The sequence below is a fragment of the Miniopterus schreibersii genome, assembly GCF_964146895.1.
Source record: "Miniopterus schreibersii genome assembly, chromosome: 16".
NCBI lineage: Eukaryota > Metazoa > Chordata > Mammalia > Chiroptera > Miniopteridae > Miniopterus > Miniopterus schreibersii.
Window position 1 is genome coordinate 19916776 of NC_138116.1, and position 19361 is coordinate 19936136.

Sequence of the window (19361 nt, forward strand, 5' to 3'; positions counted from 1 at the left end):
CTGAGTCAGAGGAAACAGAATGGACTCACCTTCAAGATATACCAAGACCTAGAGGGGAACCTGTTTGAATCATTTGCTTCCTGGAGATTCCAAAGAGAGTGTGTGTATGTTTTCAGGACCAATTCTGAGTCCAGCTACTCCACAGAGGCTGGTTAGAGATGGGCACGCCCCCACCCCCAGCACACCCACCCTGAAGGGAGCAGAGTCCAGGGAAACGTGAAGGCTGTGTTCTTTTTACATACATATATATGTTTTTAAAATATGTGTGTGTGTTTTAACAAATTTCTGTGTTTTATTTATTTTTTAAATATGTTTTTATTGATTTCAGAGAGAGGAAGGGAGAGGGAGAGGGAGAGAGAGAAACATTAATGATGAGAGAGTCATTCATGAGCTGCCTTCCGCACACCCCCTGCTAGGGATTGAGCTCACAACCCAGGCATGTGCCCTGACCGGGAATCGAACCAGTGACCTCCTGGCCAACACTCAACCCACTGAACCACACCAGCTGGGCAAGGCTGTGTTCTTTTTGAACCCAGCTCTGGCTTCCTCATTCTGGGGAGGCTCTTCAGCTGCTTCCCTTGTGCTGCACTTGAACGCTTCTCAGGTGCTGCCAGGCTTACTCTGTAAAGTCCTCTTGAGGCAATGCTCTGTGGAAGACACTGTCCCAGCACTGTGCACACTGAGCTTATATTTTTACATAGAATCTCATTTTCACATAGGCGAGTTAGATTATGTGACAGGAGAAGCCACTCGGTGGATGTCAGAGAGGGCCTTCTGGTACTGACACTGAAGTTGTGACTTGAAGAATGAGAAGGACTGGACAGTGTTCCTCAAAGGGTCACCCTAGGCTGGCCCTGAGGGAGGAAAGGAGTCTTGGGGTGTCTGTTGAGGGAGTTCGGGGTGGAGCCATCAATGAGGAGAATCTCTTCCTTGGCAAGTTCAACTTGAAGGCTCTGAATTTATTCACCACAGCATCCTGGTGATCAGAACAAGAGCAGCCAAGGTGGTGATGATAAGGATTTGGTGGTCCTTAAGCTCCCTCCCCTGGCTTTCTCTTTGTGCCAGCCCCTGTGCCTTTCTCCAGCACCTTCCTATCCACTCCTCCTGTAACTAACTCCTCTCTTACCTGTCCCCGTGGAGCCACAACAGCTCCCTAAACCCCCTGTCTTCCTAGGTCTTCCTCCTTCCCTCCCTTCTTCTGCAAACTGACCCTCCCACTGTGGGTACCATATACCACACAGAAGCTAGGAAATGCCTCTGGAGGCTTTTCTGTAAGTATGAACTAAAAATGGGTTAGCTCACGGAAATATTAAGGGATCAAAATAATTTAGTCAGGCCCTAGCCGTTTGCTCAGTGGTTAGAGCACTAGGTCCCAGGTTGGATTCCTGTCAAGGGTAAGTACCTCGGTTGCAGGCTTGATCCCCAGCCCGGGTCGGGGGCACATGCAGGAGGCAACCAATCATGTGTGTCTCTCACACTGATGTTTCTCTCTCCCTTCCACTCTCTCTGAAAAGCAATGGAAAAAATATCCTCAGGCAAGGATTAAAAAAAAAAAAAAATCAATTCAGTATTCTCTGTAACACACCAAGCTGGCATGACCATTGACATAATTTCTGGTGATCTGGAAGCCAAATAAAATACTGCCTCTTTCCCCCACATTGTACCAAACAGTGTTGGTTAATGTTCACAATTACAACTCTGATAGCCTGCAAGAAGATTCAGGTGTGCCTTCTAAATCATCAGAGAAAGAGGTTAAGTAGATGTTTTCCTCAGATGTTTGCATAGCTTACTCTGTCACCTCCTTCAGCTCTTTCTTCAAATGTCACCTTCTTGAAGGCTTTCCCCAGTGACACTAAGGAAAATGGCATTCTGCTCTGCCCCCTCAACCCCTCACATTCCTGATCCCCACTCCTGCTCTATTATTCTATGTAGCATTTATCAGCAACTCACATAATATCTACTTTTTTTGTTTATTATCTGTCTGGCACAGAAATGCATGCACACATGCAAACATTTGAATGTAAACTCCATGAGAGCAAAGATTTTGTTTATTTTGTCTAGTCTTGAAGCCCAGTGACTCAAAAAGTACCTGGTGCATAGTAAACACTCAATGCATATTTGTACATCACATAAAACATGGTTTCATTGATAAGTATATTTTAATTATATGTTTCAAATAAATAGTTTGTAAACACATCCCGAATTCATCTATTCATTCACTTACTCAGCAAACACTTAGTAAGTACCTGGCGAGTCAGCCCTGTTTGGGGAGGGGGCCAGGGGTTGGACAGTGAGCAACACAGAGATGCTATTTCTGTTCTTGTAGGACTCAAAGTCTGGTGGGGAGAGGGACCCTATACATTTGTAAACCAATTAGTGAAAATAATATTTAGCGAGTGAGGAAAGAATAATGAAAGAAAGAAGTAGGTGGCGAGTTAGGTGTCACAGGAGAGGCCACTCGGTGGACGTCAGAGAGGGCCTTCTGGTACTGACCTGAAGAATGAGAAGACTGGACAGTGTTCCGCAGAGGAAAACCCACTTGGCAGTCACCTGGGATAAGTGTGTTTGGTGCCCAGCATATGAGGCCTTGAGGAGAAGACGGGGAAGAAATGTTAAGTCTGAAAGTTGGATTCTAGCTCCACTCTACTATGTATTAGCTATAAGATCTTGAAAAGGCCTGAGTCTCCCTTTCCTTAAAATGGGGGTGAGTACCTACCTCACAGGTGTGGGTTGTACAGTGGTACCTCGGTTTTCCAACGTCTCCGTTGATGAACATTTCGGTTTACCAACGCCGTAAACCTGGACGGCAATGCTTCGGTTTTCGAACACGCCTCGGAAGTCGAACATGCCACCTGGCTTCCGCTGAGGGCAAGACCCCTTGGTTTCTGAACATTTCAGAACTCGAAGGGTCTTCTGGAACAGATTACATTTGAAAACCGAGGCACCACTGTATTAGATAATGTATGTGAACATGTTTAAGTGTAAAATCCATGCAGGTTTTATGGGTAAATGGGTAAGTGCTGTTAGCTCTGTAGTGCTGGAGTGTGAATTTCCCCCTGGCCTTGAGTAGCCTGAAGGGAAAGCTTGTCCTTTGGTATACTTAACACCTAAGGAACCAAAGCATGGCAGAGCCCGATGCCACTGGCGGAGCATTTGTGCTGCTAGGCATCTGTCTTGCTTCAGATTGTGTCCTGTGTTTTGGGAGACTTCAGAGGGTGCCTAGGGGCCATGGCTTCCTGGGAGGAAGTCGGAGGAGTAGGAGAACCTGTTCTGAGGGTCTCTCCAGGGCTGTCCTCATCTGCTCTCACTGCTATGACCTGTCCCTGAGACCCGATTATATTTGTCCCCATGGTACTTACCAGCAGTTAAGAGACAAAACGGGACTTTGCCTGTGTTTTCTGCTGGTCCCAGGATAGCCTGCGGGCACTGGTGCAGACCAAACCTACAGGCCAGAAAGGAGGCTGGAGGGGACAGACAGGGGGGCTGGTCCTGGGATAAAATGAGGATGGGCTCTGGACTTTAAGGAAGGGAGAGGAGCAGAGAAGGAGAGAAAGAAATGAGAGGTGGGGAAAGGAAAGCTGGGGTGTGGGGCGCAGGGCGGAGGGGGAGGGAATGGAAAGCAGGGAGGGCGAGAGGGAGGAAACGGCCTCGGGAAAAGGAAGGAAGGCACAGGGCCGGGAAAGAGGGGAGGGCGGTGGCTTCCCGGGCGGGCGGGCGCGGGGCGGGGCGGGGCGGGCGGCGGGAGGCGCTGTCAGCGCGCGGCGGCGAGCGGAATGCAGCGGCCCGAGGCCTGGCCACGTCCGCACCCGGGGGAGGGGGCCGCGGCCGCTCAGGCCGGCGCCCCGGCACCGCCCGCCCGAGCCGGGGAGCCCGCGGGGTCGCGGGTACGGAGCAGGCGGGCGGGCTCCGGGGTCCGGGGCGGCAGGAATCGGGGCCGAGGTGGGGTTGGGGGGGCAGCCAACTCACAACTTGCACGCCTGGCGCCGGCAACTTGGTGCCACCACTGAGCAGTCCAGGGAGGGGGCCGGGCCGGGCCGGGCCGGGGCGGCGAGAAAAAGTTCCCGCGGGCGCGGATTCTCGAGGAGGCCTGTCCTGAGTCCGCGTGGGGCTGAAGTTTGGGATCACTTTGGAGCACGGTTGGGGATAGCTTGGGGGTGGGGGTGGATTGGGATTCTGCAGGGAAGGGTAAGGAGCGGCGGGGCTGCCCCCGACTCCAGCTCCCAGGGGCGGTTGGCGGACTTGCGTGCCCTGGAGCGCACCCGCGTCGGGGGGCTGGGGGCGAGCTCAGAGAGTGGGTCCAGCCTCGACCCCGAGGTCAGCTGGAAGGAGGAGGCACTGCTGTCCCCCCGGCCCAGGTTCTGTGATACACTCCGACTCGGGCTCTGGAGCAGTCAGTGCATGACAGAACTTGGGCTCGGGCGGACCTTCCGCACCCAAAGTGCAGAGCGCCCACCAGGGGCCTGAAGTAGAACATCTGCCTGGGAGTGGAGCAGGACCGGAGTTGGCCCCTGTGGGACAGGTTGGGCCACAACCAGCTATGGATCTTTGGGGCTGGGGTCACTGGACCCTGAACATGGGCTCCCGGGGCCAGCAGATGCCATAAGGCCAATGACAGGGTATCTGCCTTGTGTCAGGGGCCAACGCAGCTCCCCCCACCCCCACCCCGTGTCAGTTGCAGGAACCTTCCCTCTACACCATCAAGGCTGTTTTCATCCTAGATAATGACGGACACCGCCTGCTGGCCAAGGTAACCTCCCACCCTCACCGGAGGGCCCCTAAAGATTGTGTTACTACCCCAAGAACAGAAGTCCCCACCCAGCTGACTCTCCTGTCCCAGGAGAGACCTACTGTGGGCTCTGTGACTCAGAGCTGCTCAGTTTAGACCCTGCAAAGGTATTCTGTCCATCCTTCCTTTTCAGACTGCTGACCCCTGAAGGGAGGAGTGTCTCCCCTGTTTCTAATCATGTCCCCTGAAATGTCTTCTCGTCATCCTTTCCATTACCTAGCTGGACATGGAAGGGCCCTCCTGAGGGGTCAGGAGAGTGTTGAGCCTGGGACCCAGGACTCCTAATCCCCAAATTCTAAACAAGCAACTGCCACTTTTTTTCTACAGCTTAGTAAACACTGAGGATTTAGTCTGAGGAGCCTAAGAATTTAGAACCAGACAGGATTTAGAGACCACATAATCCAGCTCTTTCATAAATCAAGAAAACGTGGTCTAGGGAAGCTAAGTGAATTGCCTGAGGACACAAGTGTTAATATCAGAACAGAGATCTGAACTCTGGTATTTTGACTTGGAGTTCAGGAGTGTGTCTTTCACTGCACAAACTAGTCAGTTGTTATCTGATATCTATCCCAGGGAAACCAAATTAGGATAATCCAAATATAAATGTCTACCATCAACACAATTAACTCTAGTAGGGATATAGTATCTAAACTAGCTATGAAATACATTATAGATGTGTTTGTTTGTTTGGGGCTAAAACTTTATGTCTTCATGCCTTCAGCAGGGAGACTACGAATCTGCCTACAGTTGGGGTACTAAGTGGCTTAATCCACATCCAGAAAATTGAAAGCTGACTATCTTGTCCCAGCAGATAGATAGAAATGGATCAGCAATACCAAAGGTTTTAGGACCTCCTCTCAGCAGGACACATTCATGTTCAGGTTAAGAAACTGAGTCAGAGAGAGAGGCTCACCAAACCCAAACAAAACAGTGTTGATTTAATTGTGCAGTGTATGCCAGGAACTTTTCCTTAGATATTTAGTCTTCACCATAACTCTGCCCGAAGTCAAACCATCCCTGGTGTTGAATTCCAGTTCTGCCCCTATAACTGTGAGATGTCAGGAAAGTTACCCGGTTTCTTCATGCCTCAGTTTTCCTATCGGTACAATGGGGATAATAAAGTAGTTGTTATGATTATTATCATTATGATGAAGGACCCCAAGCTCTGCCCTCTTTCCAGTAGGCTCAGGTTCGTGTAGAAACAGTGTAACTTGGTGACTACCCCAGTCCTCAGCACACCGCACATCTGCTCAACATACAAAAGCCTCTAAAAATCAGGAGAGGCCTCCAAAAACAGGCCTCAAAATTTCTCTACTCTTTATTATTCTTTGCTCAGAATTTGTGTTTATGGGGAAACAATGAGCAGTCGGGCCTAGAGGGCAATAAAAAGGAGATGGGGTGCCCTGGCAGGTGTGGCTCAGCAGTTAGAGCGTCAGCCTCTACACCAAAGGGCCTTGGGTTCAATTTCCAGTCAAGGGCATGTACCTGGGTTGCAGGTTCAATGCCTGGCCCCGGTCAGGGCATGTGTGGGAGGCAACCAATCAATGTGTCTCACTCACATCCATGTTTCTCTCTTTCTCTCCCCCTCCCCTTCCCTTCCACTCTCTCTAAAAATTAATGGGAAAAATATCCTTGGATGAGGATTGGCAAAAAAAAAAAGAGGAAATGGGGCACCTGGCCACCACTCACTGTTCCCTGCCACCCATCCATGGAGGAACTTGGTTCTGTGGAATGGCTATCATCCCTTCTCCTTCCCTTTCTCATAGTATTATGATGACACATTCCCCTCCATGAAGGAGCAGATGGCCTTCGAGAAAAATGTCTTCAATAAGACCAGCCGGACTGACAGTAAGCACCCTCTTCCTCGCCCAGAACTCTCAGATACGCACTGTCTTCTCCATCTGGACCACATCTGTCCTGTCGGCCCTGCACACCCACAGGCCATGTCCTTTTCTTCAGCTGTTCATCTCTACCAACGGGAATGTTCACCTCCCACCCCTCTCAAACCTCCCACCCCCAGTATACCTAGACCTCTCTCTCAGACGAAGAGGCCAACTGAGTTGTGGGGCCCCTCCCAGCCTGAGACTGGTCCAAGGCATTGCACATGGTGGGAGAGGGTGTGGAAGGTGGACCTTGAACTGGGTTTGTTGACTCCTCAGAATGAGGCAATCACTAGAAATAGAGGGTGGAGGGAAGGACACCTAATGGTGGTGTCTTTAGTGCTAGTCTTGGAAAGGGAAGAAGGAAATAGGAGGCAAGGCTCATAGAAGGAGATGGGGAGGAGGGGCCAGGCAGAGGTGCCCAGAACTGAAAGTCTCCTCCACTTCTAGGTGAAATTGCATTTTTCGGAGGCATGACCATCGTCTATAAGAGCAGCATTGACCTCTTCCTGTATGTGGTGGGCTCATCCCATGAGAATGAGGTAAATTCACGAGGTTAGGGTGACAAGGAGGGTTTGTCCATGGGGGAGTGGCTTGGAGTCTGGGGTAGAAGCTGGGTTCTGAAGTCCTACCATTGGTACCCCTCCTTCTAGACTCTGTGGGCTGGTAAGCGACCGGAATGGTTCTTCCTGGGACAAGGCATACCATACCCATTGTGCCCCTTAGGTTCCTTAGGAACTAGGAATGAAGTTCTCTGCAGGAGCCTTTGTTGCTTTTGTTAAACATCACTAGAGGAGGATACACTCAGCATCCCACTGTGGGGCACGCTAGTGCTTCCCAGGCCATGCACAGGAGGTGCCCTCCACAGCCAAGCTGCAGTCAGTCTCCAGCCCTGTTGTCTGGAAAGGGACAATTTTCCATGCAGGTAGGCTCTGAGGTCTTCTTTCTCCTTCCCAACCTCAAGCTGTCTCATTTTCCTCCTCCTGTATTTCCCCACCCCAGCTGATGCTCATGTCTGTTCTCACCTGCCTGTTTGAGTCCCTGAACCACGTGTTAAGGTGAGTGAGGTCTTCTGCCCTTCAAGGCCCTTCCCCCAGGCCTTGATACATCACAGAGGCAGGGCCCTTCCTCCCTGCTTTTGTCCTGAAGTCCCTACAAGACTAAGACTGGAGCCAGAGCATCCCCCTCTGAGGCCTCTGCCCTTTACCTGACCACATGGTATCCCCCAGAGCAGAGCCACAATGAGGGTATGGCCAGAAAATGAGGTCAAGAAAAGCTAAATGGTTTGCCTGAGGTTACAAACGGTTTATATCAGAACAGAGATTCAAACTCCGGTTTTCTGACTTGAGACTCAGGGTGGTTTTCACTGGACCTCCATTCAGTTATTAGGTGTCTATTCCAGTGAGCATGACCTGGGGAAACCAAACTAGGATAGTCTAAAAGTAAATAAATTCCCCAGTCAACACAATTAACTATAGAGCTCTAGCATCTAAACTGGCTATGGAATGCACTGAGGGTTCCATGGTGGGCACAGCGTCAATGCCCCATGTGTGGCAGGTTGGGCAAGGAGGGCTGAAGGAAGTGGGCCTGTCCTCTACTCAGGAATCCCTTGCACAGGCTTTACTGCCCTTGACATTGTCCTTCCTAATGCTTGTTGGAGGGGGTATGGTGGGGTATGGATGGAGGGGAATCTGTCTCACCTAGGCAGGGATCTGGCTCCTCATGGCCATGGGGAGGCTCAGGAGCTGTGTCTCCTTCAGGAAGAATGTGGAGAAGCGCTGGCTGCTGGAGAACATGGATGGAGCCTTCTTGGTGCTGGACGAGATTGTGGATGGCGGGTGAGGATGGGGTGGCCAGGGACACTCACAGTGGGAGGTGCTTTTGAAGGTCATCGGCTCTAGATTTCACCCAGCACAATGTTGGCTATCTCTGGCCACCTTCTGCCTCCCCCAGCATATTCCCAGTGGTCTCCTCCCCGCCCCCCTCTGCCCCCGACTCCTGAGGATGAAGGTTGATGCTAGTGTTAGCCAAAGTCAAGCAAACAAGAAAGGAGTCTGATGTCCAACTCTGGCTGCCTGTTGAATAGGCAGGGTTTGGGGGAAATGGTTTGCTTTCCAGGGCCCAGGAAAAGCAGGCAGCAGATACTTGCCCCTCTCTAGAAGGACTTCATACCGGCAGAGCCCTGCTGCCTCCACATCTCCCACTCTTAGAGCCCCAGTCCAGTCTCAGCTAGATGTGTGACCTGGGCCAATTACCTAAGCTCCCTGAGCCTCACTTTCCCCATCTTTTAAATGGGATGATAAAGGAACTACCTCATAGGGTGTGAGGATTAAATAAGGTGATGCTGATGAAGCTCATGGTTCTCCTTCAATAAATATCACCTGTTATTGGTATGTTACTATATTCTCAGGAAGCTGGGTGCCCTTATGAGAAGGGTTGGTTAGTGAATTTCCATGGAGGGCAATATTTGGGGAGAAAAAAAGTTCTAGCTCTGGGGCAAAGGATAATAGAAACTGATAACCCTAAAGACATCCACACACCTCTCATTACATCCATTTTAGAGATGAGGGAACAGAGGCTCAGGGATTCAAGTGACTTGCTCAAGGTCGCCAGACAAGGCCAAGATCTAAAACCACTGGTGTGGTTCAAGATTGCGCTATTTCCATGGCACCATATCACATTCCTAGGAGGCAGGGAGCTCTAAGAGATGGGGTACTGTGGACTTCTGCCCCCCCTCCCTCCCCATTGATTGCCTGCTGCTACTGCAAGGCCTTGTGCTAATTGCTGGGACCCAAAAGAGAGGGATAAAAAACCAGGTTTTGTGGAACCAGAAGTATATACAACTTTGTGGAACCTCTTTAAAGAAAGCAAGCGTGTGCGTGCACACACACAATTACAAAATCAGGTGGAAGGCCTAGGAAGGGTCTGTACAAAAGAGGAAGGAAGCTTTATAAGCTTCTGGGTCTGTGCCTCCAGCAGGCCCAGTCTCTGCCCCTTGAGTAGCACACAGATTCCCTCCAAGGAGAATCAGGGAATTGTCAGTTGAGTCAATGCCTAAACCAGAGCATTGGCCTGGGATGCTTCTTTTTCTTTTTGTTAATCCTTACCCGAGGATATTTTTTCCATTGATTTTTAGAGAGAGTGGAAGGGAGAGGGGGGAGGGAGAGAGAAACACCAATGTGAGAGAGACACATCAATCGGTTGCCTCTCGAATGCGCCCCAACCAGGCCAGAACAAACCGCTGACCCTTCAGTGTGGCTCTACCACTGAGCCTCATCGGCCACGGCTGGAATACTTCTGTCTTTATGGAGGAAAGGACCGGTGGCAAGGGAGCCTGGGGCTGGGGGTAGCCCAGTGATGAGGCCTGGAAAAGGCTCTGGAGAAATGTTTCTTCACTTCCCTGGGACTGGTACAGAAATAAAGCTGGGCTTCTGCCCTGGAGGAGCCTCACCAAGTAAGGAGGAGCCCTCACTCAGTCCCCGTGGTCTCTGTCCCACCGCAGTAAGGCCCTCACACCTGCACCTGTGCACAAACCCACAAATGGCTCCCGAGCACCCCCAGCACATCATGAAAGAGTGTGCTCTAGCTGAGAAAAGCCTCGATGTTTGGGTCTGTCAAAAGGGAAGATAGATTCTGAGTTTTGGAGTTCCATTTCTTTTGTATATAGCGTAGAATAATAGTGAAACAACATAGAGACTCCAAGGCAACTCCCTTCACCGAACTTTCCTGAATCCACCCCGACCCAGAAGGGGGGTGACTTGCAAGAGCTCCGAGTTTTTGAGCACAAGCTTTTCATACCTGATTGTTTGGACTAGACTCAGTCCATTTCACAGCATTTCCCCGGTGACAACCAAGCGTGTGACTGCCAGGTTTGAAGTGTAGAAGAATCAGAGCTGAGGGATCTCCATGGTCAGGGAGAGTTCTGACTTGAGGAACGTCAGTGGGAAGGTACCCTGGAGGGGGAACATTGCAGGATATGGTGACTGGGGGAAGAGGCTTAGCAGGGAGACTGCAGAGGGGAGGATCACCTTACTGATTTTCCTCCTGGTTTCCCTCTTATCTTATAGCGTGATTCTGGAGAGTGATCCCCAGCAAGTGATCCAGAAAGTGAATTTTAGGGTAAGAGTCTTCCTGCATGCCCCCTCATCGCTGGGCTGCCGCCCCCTCCCCAACGCAGCTGGGACTGCCAGGGCCCGGGGTGGGGGTGGGGGACCCAAGCTCCTCCAGCAGAAGCAACTACTGGGCCAAGGCACTTGTGGGAGCAGCAGTGTGGGGGAGGTGTCAGTTAGAGATCTCCTGTGCTCTCCCCCTGTGGAATCACCAAGCTCCTCCCCCTCCCTGCTTGTGGGAAGTAGACTGAGGAAATAAACTCAGAGAGACACCAGGTGGCTGCCATGGCCTTGAGGTTGGGGAGCGGTAGTCTAGACAGAACCACCCTGTCTAGTTCGACTTTCCGCTCAGAATTAAACCTTTCCTCCCATCTTTATTCCCTTCATTCCCTTACTCTCCGTGCACCATAGACAGGGCCCGGGGGTCCTGGCTTCCAAGTGACAAGGTGCAGGGCTTCCACTAACTGGCAATACAGGTGATGGGTGCAGTTCTGGATCCCCCAATCACTGCATCACTCACCCCTCCCAAGCCCCTTCACCTCCCTTTCTAAACCCAATACTCTCACCCCGGCCTAACCACCCTCTGCCACTGCTTCCCCACAGGCAGATGACAGCGGCTTGACTGAGCAGAGTGTGGCCCAGGTAGGCCCCCAACATCTGCCTTGGGCTAGAGGGAGTAGAGTAGAGCCTCCCAGGGGGACACAAGGGGAGCTATCAAGGCTGAGAAGTCAGGGTGTGGGAGGGATGAGACAGTGACAGGCCATCTGTTGGAGTCATGGGAGGCTTCTAGAGTCCCTGAGGTGGTGCTGAGCTGAACATTAATAATTGATGCATGCCTTACTGGCCTCCCACCTCATCTCCTAGCTTGGTATCATTCGATTGAAACCCTCGGGTAAGCTGCTCTCCCTGGAGATGTCTGGGTCACTTGTCCCCCAAAGCAATCTGGGGACTCAGGCCGCTGATGCTCCCCCTAGCCCAGAAAGGACAACAAATAGGAGTTTTCCTCCAAACCCTCATCACTCGATGTTAAGGTCCAAGCTGGAATTGTTCAGGGACCCTTGAGCCTGTGATAGGATCTAACTTTCTCCACTCCTTACTTGCCACCTACCGCCTAAGTGACCTGGCTGTGGAAAAGTCCATCCCCCACCAGTCCCCTGCATGGTCCTATCTGGGGGTGCATGTGGGGTAAGGGGGAGGTCCCTGGATCTGTGGCCTGACTGGTTTCCCAGCTGTGCAAACTTCCTGCTTATCAGGCTGACTGCTTGACCTCTGTCTGCCCATAGGTCTCTCTGCACAGACTAATCTTGATTTTATGGAGCTTCCTGCCCTGGCACTAACTCCCTCCTGCTGTGGTGGCATAAATGGATGTGTAACATCCCGTGTGGAGCCCCAGGTGTGCTGCCCAATTTCTTGCACTGCCCTTGGTGCTCACCCTGCCTCTCCCTCCTCGTGGTTCCCCAGGCCTCCTTCTACAGCTGCATGGCAGTTTTCAGGTCCTAAGAGGTTAGGGAGCATGAGCAGAGCAGGTAACACAGGCGTGTATGCTCCACTTTACCACGTAGAATCTGGGTGACCTAGGACAAGTTACTCAACCTCTCTGGGCCTCACATAATCACAGGACAGTCCTCATAGAGTTGTTATGAGAATTAGATGACCTTAATGCACGGAAAACTCTTTGTACAGCTCCTATTTTTCTGGGGGAGGGTAATGAAGACATAACACTTTTTAAAATATATATATATATTGATTTCAGAGAGAGGGAGAGAGAGAAACATCAATGATGAGAGAGTTGTCATTGATCGGCTGCCTCCTGCATGCCCCACACTGGGGATTGAGCCCGCAACCTGGGCAACTGCCCTGACGGGGAATGGAACCATGATCTCCTGGATCCTAGGTCAATGCTTGACCACTGAGCCATGCCCAGACATAGCACTTTTAATGGGATTCTTGGGTGAAAACCAAGGAAGCCCAGGTAGTGAGTGGAAGATGAAATGGGGAGAAAGTTGGATTCTGGCTAGGAAAAGCAGGAAAACCTCCAGGGCCAGACTGTCCCTGAGAGGAAGGAAGACTGTGCAGGAAGAAAGGACAATTTGGGATGAACTGTCAGAAAGGAATGAAGCTTGGTAGCTGGAGGGACGATCTGAGAGACATGTTGGCATTGTGTGTGCACATTGGAATGGATTTGCATAAGCACTGGACTGAGGTTGTTTCCTCAGCTGCATGTGAGAGTGAACAATCTGAGTGCAGGTGCCCCGTGGCAGTGTCTGGCCAGCCACCGTTGCCAGCTGCGCCACATCAGCAGTGGGTTGGAGTGGGGTGTGGAGGACATACTGCCAGCCAAGGCCAGACGTAGAGTTTTGCTGAGGTGTCTGAGCTCAGGAAGTGTCAGGCCTGGGCGCAGTTTCTGCCTGGACGTGGCACTGTGGGCGGGAGCAAGGATGACTTGGTATGGGAAAGACAGAGCCTGCTGCCACACCCACCACTGCAGATGCAGAAACCAGAGGGCTGAGCAGGCTTGGGGCTGGGCTGGGAGCTGGCTGCAGCCAGTTTGGACTGCTCTTGGTATGGCTGGCCCGCCTCCACTCAAGTCAGGCAGAGATGAGCGGCTGCCACCTAGTGACCAGGAGTTGCAGGGACACTTAGGGAAGGTGGGCTGTAGACCTCCCTCTGCGGTATCAAGGCACTTGGCATTCCGGAGTTCTTTCTCTCAACCTTCCTCCCCACCCCCAGGTTCTTCAGTCTGCCAAGGAACAAATTAAATGGTCGTTACTGAAATGAAGGCTGTGCGTTGGAGGCTCCCTGCCTTCAGATAATTTCCCCAATCCTGGCAAAAACTCAAAGACACCCCCCCCTCCCCCCAGGAGAGACCCCTTTGTATTCCCAGGCGCTCCCAGAACGGACTCCTGAGTTCACTGGCTAGGGACTCTGAAGTGAAAAGATTTGGCTTTGGCACTGAGTCACCACTTCTCATTGCCCTGGCTGCCCCTTGGGCCTTGAGAACCAGCTGAGCTGAACTCAGACCTTAGGCATCCCTGACCCCAGAGTCCTAATAAACCTGCTTTTGTCTCCTGACAGTCCTCTCCTTCTCTCTTGGCCTGGTAAGCATGTGTGTGTTCTGTTAAGGGCTCCTGCACTTTCTGTGCCTTGTCTTTAGGATTCCCATTACCAGGGCATATCCCAGTGGTTGTGTGATTGGGGGTAGAGGGTCAAGGGAAAGGGGACAATTTAACATAGTGAGGGTGTGTTACTCAAGTACCAAGAGGCCCCATATGATTGTGTGACACGGTAAAAGAGTAATAATAGGAGGAATGGCACATATTTGGGAAAAGGAGGAAAAAGCTGGTACACACATGGTGGACCCGCTGGGGATTCTGTGAGTCATTTTTCTATTACCACCCTCCAGAAGGGAAGGGCGTAAGGCTTCCTCTGGACAAAGTGAGGAACAGCACGCCTGTTTTTCTTGGCATGCCTGGGACTGCGCAGTGCTTATACTGGCATGTACCCTGCGCACTAGAGCTCTGCAAGCTTGCCCTGGCTGGGCCCAGATGCTGGGGGCATCAGCCAGCAACACCCCGTCCCTGGCCTCCGTGTACATGCGTCCAGAACTGTGAACCCAGTGAACCCCAGAGGATGTGAAGAATTAATTGCAGGTCCGGTGGAGAGAAGGGCGGGGAGGGATGAGAGGGGCAAGCGGGAAAGATGGAGCGACTTTCTGGGCGACACGACTCCTCTTTTCTCTCGCCGTCCTAGGACTCCCCCGTTTCTCCTTTTCTTTCTCTGACGCGTACCCTTTCTGCGTCCACGTACCTAAGTCCCCGGGAGTATCTAACGTTCAGCGTCCGGAAAACATGTTTTCGCTGGAACCCTTGGTGACTGCAGCCTCCAGTCCGCGTCCCGCCCCGACCCCGCCCCTCGCTGGGGCCCTGGCCTAGAGGAGCCCCGCCCCAGGAGCGCATTCGCGATCCTATAGCGCCACCTGCAGGTAATGGTGGGAAACGTGCGCGCCCTGGGTCCACTGGCTAACCCCGCCCCTCAGGGCGGGATCGACCCCTGTTCCAGCAAGATGGTGGCGGGGCTGCTAGGCCGGCGACCGAGCGTCGCACGCAACCAGCACGCCTGACCCGCCCCGGGAGTTCGCCGCCAGCGCGAGCACGGGAATTCGCGCCAGCCGCTGCAGTGGGAAAGCGGCGAGCCCCGGGCGCTAATTGAAGCCGTCTCTGCGGGTTTCACGTCCTTCATTATGAAACTCTCTAAGATTGGATATTTATAATGGGCATGACTACTTATGTAATTAGAAAAAACGATAAAGACGTAGTTATGTAAACATATACACTGTAAACACTGTGTATATAACCCATTCCAGTAAATAATGCAAAAAGGCAACTCTAAACGGGAACAGAGAGTATGCAATTAAATGCCGTAGAGTTCAGGAGCCAGCCTGGCGACGGGAAATGAGAAATTCTCCAGAAATACTTTGGCAAATATGCGGCCTCATCCGGTGCCCGGCTCCATCCACCGCCTCTAAAAGACCACAAGGACTGGAAGGGTAAATTCACTTCCTAGCAACCCGGTCGCGCCCTCCCGGGCCCTGCAATTCCGATTGTACAGGAATAAGAATGTGAAGGCCCAGGGTTTCCACATACTGGCTCATTGCATCCTGTAGACTATGGGATGCTATCCCCATTTCACGGAGAGGCACACCGAGGCTCTGAAAGGTTAACATGTTTGCAGCCGTTCCCGCAGAGCGGGGTTCGGGAGGGGAACTGCTGGAGATAGGTGGCTTTCTCGCACCCCCTGCCCTGGGGCCGTCCGAACTCCTCCTCCACAAAGGGACTGTTCTGGGCTCAGAGGAGTGAGCCGAGGGGGTATGGCAATGCAGAGAAACGATCAGAAATGTGTCCCCGTCCGCTGTAGCTAAAGAACGATGCGGAGGCGGTTACAGCAAAGCAGCCAACCCTAGTTCGCAGCAGGGAAGAGGGCAGCGCAAAAAGGGCTGAACCAGGGAGGGCCGGGCGGCAGGGAGGGGGCGCTGCTCATTCCCAGGGAGCCCAAGTGTGCAGGTCCCGTCCCTCTGGAGGAAGAGGGGGAGGCCCCGTCGTGCCCCCGGCCCCTCTGGGCGCCCGCAGCCCTGAGGAGCCACCAGGTCGGCGGGACCGGCCGAGTGCCTAGGGCTCTGACCGCTGGCACCGGCTGTCCCCAGACGGCCTCATTAACGCTGCGGCGGGCGCGAGCCGACCAGCGCGCTGCGGAGCGCCGAGCACGCGGTGGGCGCGGCGCCGTCTGCCCAGAACCGGGTTTCGGGAAGAGCAGCCGGCTGTTCCCGGCGCGAGCGGCCGCCGGGGCCTGCCTTCCCGGCCGCTCTCGCCCCCAAGGCCCTTCCCCGTCTTTCTGCATCCACCTCCCCCTCGCCCTCGTGGGCCACCGAGAGGGTCTGGAGTGTGTGCAGGGAACGGGGCTTCCCGGGACCGCCTTTCCTCCTGCTGAGTCGGTACCGAGGTGCGTCAGACAGAGACCCCATGAGCCGGGCCCAGCCGGGGGGCGCACACGGAAGCACTGGCCCAGGGGCTCTGGAGCGGGGGAAGCTGGCCACCCCTGCCCTGGGCTGGGGACACCGAGGCGGTCCCTCCAGGCTCTCGGACGCCCGTTTTACCACCCGAGCCGTCCCCTCCCTCTGCGGCTCCGCGCTCCCCCTGCTTCCCGGTCATTGGCTGCGGGGAGGGAGGAGCCGGTCCGATTGGCTCGCGCCCCGACAGTGATCAATGGCCCCGCCGCCTGGCCCCGGGGGAGAGGGAGCCCGGCCAGCAGCGCACCCGGGCGAGGGCGGGGCCCGCCGGGCCTGGCAGTGGGGCGAGGGTTGAGCTGGAGACCCGCCTACGGTGCAAACTTTCTGTGCTCTCAATCTCCATTTGAAACACTACAGAGAAAAAAAAATTTTTACCTTTGAATTCCCAGTAGACACCCTTTAACTCCGGAACCGGATGTAGGCAAAGTAGAATAATCTACCCAAAGCACACTGGGCACAACCCTGCAGACCCCCCTTTCCCTCCAAACTGAGTCTCATTCATTTAACAATATTCGTGCGTTCCTTTCCTTCGTCAGTCCGTCCGTCCATCTGTTCATTCATTCACTCACTCATTCGTTTATTCAAATATTTGAGTGTTTGCCATGAGCCAGGAACTAGGGAGAAAAAGGGAGGGAGACTGACTAGCAAGTGATGGGACCCAGACAGGGCAGTGGGGTGAGGGTAGAGGGTTGGAAGAAGAGAAGGAATTTGAGAGATATTTCAAGGTAGAAATACCCTTTAAGATCAAATGGTGTTGTATACCTTGATCTGAGTGGTGGTAAAAATGCACAGAACTTACATCTAAGATGTGTATGAAGTATGAAGTGATACTGCATTTAAAAAAAAGATTAATCAAATGGCTGCCAAATTTTACTCTATCATCAGCATTTCTATGGTCCTCATCTGCTTTCTACTCTCTTCCTCATCTCTACCAACTAAACCTGGAAAATATCTTAGATGAGGATCCAAGAAATAAGAGTGATTGTGGAACACTTGTGGACTTTCCACTGTACGTGTAGACGAGTGCCACCCCTCAAAGTGGACTCTCTGGTAAGAAAAGCAGTATTGATAAAAAAAATAATAGTAGTATTAGTAAAATAAAATTTATTTTGGAGTAAATTTTTTAACAGATGTTTATTAACTGGCTGTTCTGAACTAGGCACCTTGCTGAGGCTTGATGGGAGCTTCTAAGCTGAATTGGAAGACAGTTCTTGACCCAAGAAGCTCACAACTGGACTGCAACTAAGTCCCGTATGCAGAAATTATAAACATTGACCGAGGAGATGGTATATTACAGGAGATAGTATTTGACAGAGAGAAGTCAGGGAAAGAGACACTAAAAAGGGAGCAATAACTAAGCAAAGAAAAGAGGCAGAGAATGTGTCTAGGGAATTACAGGTAGGCAAATGTAGCTGGATGGAGGATGTGTGTCTCTGTGGGAAAGCTGGGGTGTGTTGAGACATATGGCGTCTCCCTAGACAGGTTGCAACTGGATCAAGGCGAGTGTTGAATGACATGCAGAAGAATAACTGCCATTTACTGAGTTTACTACTTTGAGCATCTTAGAAATACTATTGTCCTCAAAACCACCTAACCAAGTAGGTGTTGTTAGCCCTGTTTTTACAACTGAGGGCAAGAGAGTTTGGATAATTTGCTTTAGGGCACTGAGGTGAGATTTAAACCTATCCTGGTCTGACTCCATTGCCAATAGCTTTTCACCTCAACCACAGAGCTAAGGAGCTTGGCTCGTATTATGAAGGCATTGGGGAGCCATTGAAAATTTTCAAGCAGTTAAGTTATATCAACTCTGTGCTTCAAGCCAGAAACTCTGTCAGTGACATGGAAGGTGGGCTGAAGAGGGGGAATAAGAATTTAGGGTCAGAGTATGATCCACAGAAGGCAACTGTTTTTTTTGTTTTTTTTTATTTATTGATTTGAGAGAAAGACAAATATCAATTTGTTGTTCCATTTATTGATGCACTCATTGGTTGATTTTTGTATGTGCCCTGACTGGGGATCAACCCCACAACCTTGGTGTATTGGGACAATGCTCTAACCAAATAAGCTACCTGGCCAGGGCCCAGAGGGCAATTATTTTCCTTATAGTCTCTTCTCATTCTTTATATAAAACAGTACCATCCAGCTTGTCACCAAACCACCTGCGAAAATCCAATCCACTCAGAGCTTGAATTAATTTAGATAATTGTGAGCAATAATTTCAAAAGAGGGGTTCAAAAGGGACCACTTTGTTAGGGATGATAATTTGGACGTTTAGGTCATAAAAAGTATGTCAAAAACTAATAAATCCATTTTGTAGCTTATATATTTGGTGCATTCTTATCACCCTCACCTACCCCCACTCTGCAAATACACACACACACACACACACACACACACACACACAAGACCAAATGAAAGAAAAAGAAGTAGCAAGAGCCCAGCTGGCATGGCTCAGTGGTTGAGCATCGACCTAGGATCCAGGAGATCGAGGTTTGATTCCGGGTCAGGGCACATGCCCCAGTGGCGGGCTCAATCCCCAGTAGGGGGCCTGCAGGAGGCAGGCAACCAATAACTCTCATCATTGATGTTTCTATCTCTCTCTCCCTCTCCCTTCCTCTCTCTGAAATCAATAAAAATATATATTAAAAAAAAAATAGCAAGAGAGATCTGATTCCATTTGACCAGAACCACAATTTCTCTTTATCCAGAGACATGACTTTTAAGACATTGAACGAATGTATCTTATTCTCATGGCTGTCAATGAGTCTTCATCCAGGAAAACTTGATGATAAAAGAAAACTCTGAAAGTCATGGAAGCTTGGCCCTGTGTCCAAGCAACAGCTTCTTAGTGACTGATAGGGATTCTTGGGGTAGGTATGTTAGGACATATGGGGTAGATATGTGGAGGCAGGGGTTCACTGATGGAATGATTGGAAAAGACTGGCCTCAGCTGCTCCTGGATTGCAGTGGACCATCCTTACCACTCCAGAGGGTTTAGCTCTGTGTCTGGAAAGTTGGAGGGT

The 19361-nt window shown here is 51.6% G+C and overlaps 1 protein-coding gene and 1 long non-coding RNA gene across 5 annotated transcripts; one reads left to right on the forward strand and one right to left on the reverse strand.

Annotated features, from left to right (window-relative positions):
• Nucleotides 1-305: 305 nt before the first annotated feature.
• On the reverse strand, nucleotides 306-3676 carry LOC308568256. The gene is made up of 3 exons (XR_014000469.1): nucleotides 3360-3676; nucleotides 2494-2586; nucleotides 306-976 (listed from the first exon to the last, which is right to left on the reverse strand). It is a non-coding gene; the product is annotated as an uncharacterized lncRNA (long non-coding RNA).
• A 68-nt stretch (nucleotides 3677-3744) lies between these two features.
• COPZ2 (COPI coat complex subunit zeta 2) lies at nucleotides 3745-18874 on the forward strand. Of its 4 annotated transcripts, XM_081160954.1 has the most exons (10): nucleotides 3745-3884; nucleotides 4673-4747; nucleotides 6553-6634; nucleotides 7117-7208; nucleotides 7669-7724; nucleotides 8427-8504; nucleotides 10734-10785; nucleotides 11379-11417; nucleotides 17296-17388; nucleotides 17498-18874. In XM_081160954.1, exons 1-10 carry the CDS (start codon nucleotides 3774-3776, stop codon nucleotides 17507-17509), a joined length of 690 nt encoding a protein of 229 aa, XP_081017080.1. In that variant the 5' UTR covers nucleotides 3745-3773; the 3' UTR covers nucleotides 17510-18874. The 4 variants fall into 4 exon arrangements, with proteins under 4 accessions (XP_081017080.1, XP_081017081.1, XP_081017082.1 ...); XM_081160955.1 differs by lacking the exons at nucleotides 17296-17388; nucleotides 17498-18874 and adding an exon at nucleotides 12059-13847; XM_081160956.1 differs by lacking the exons at nucleotides 17296-17388; nucleotides 17498-18874 and adding an exon at nucleotides 13506-13847.
• Nucleotides 18875-19361: the final 487 nt, after the last annotated feature.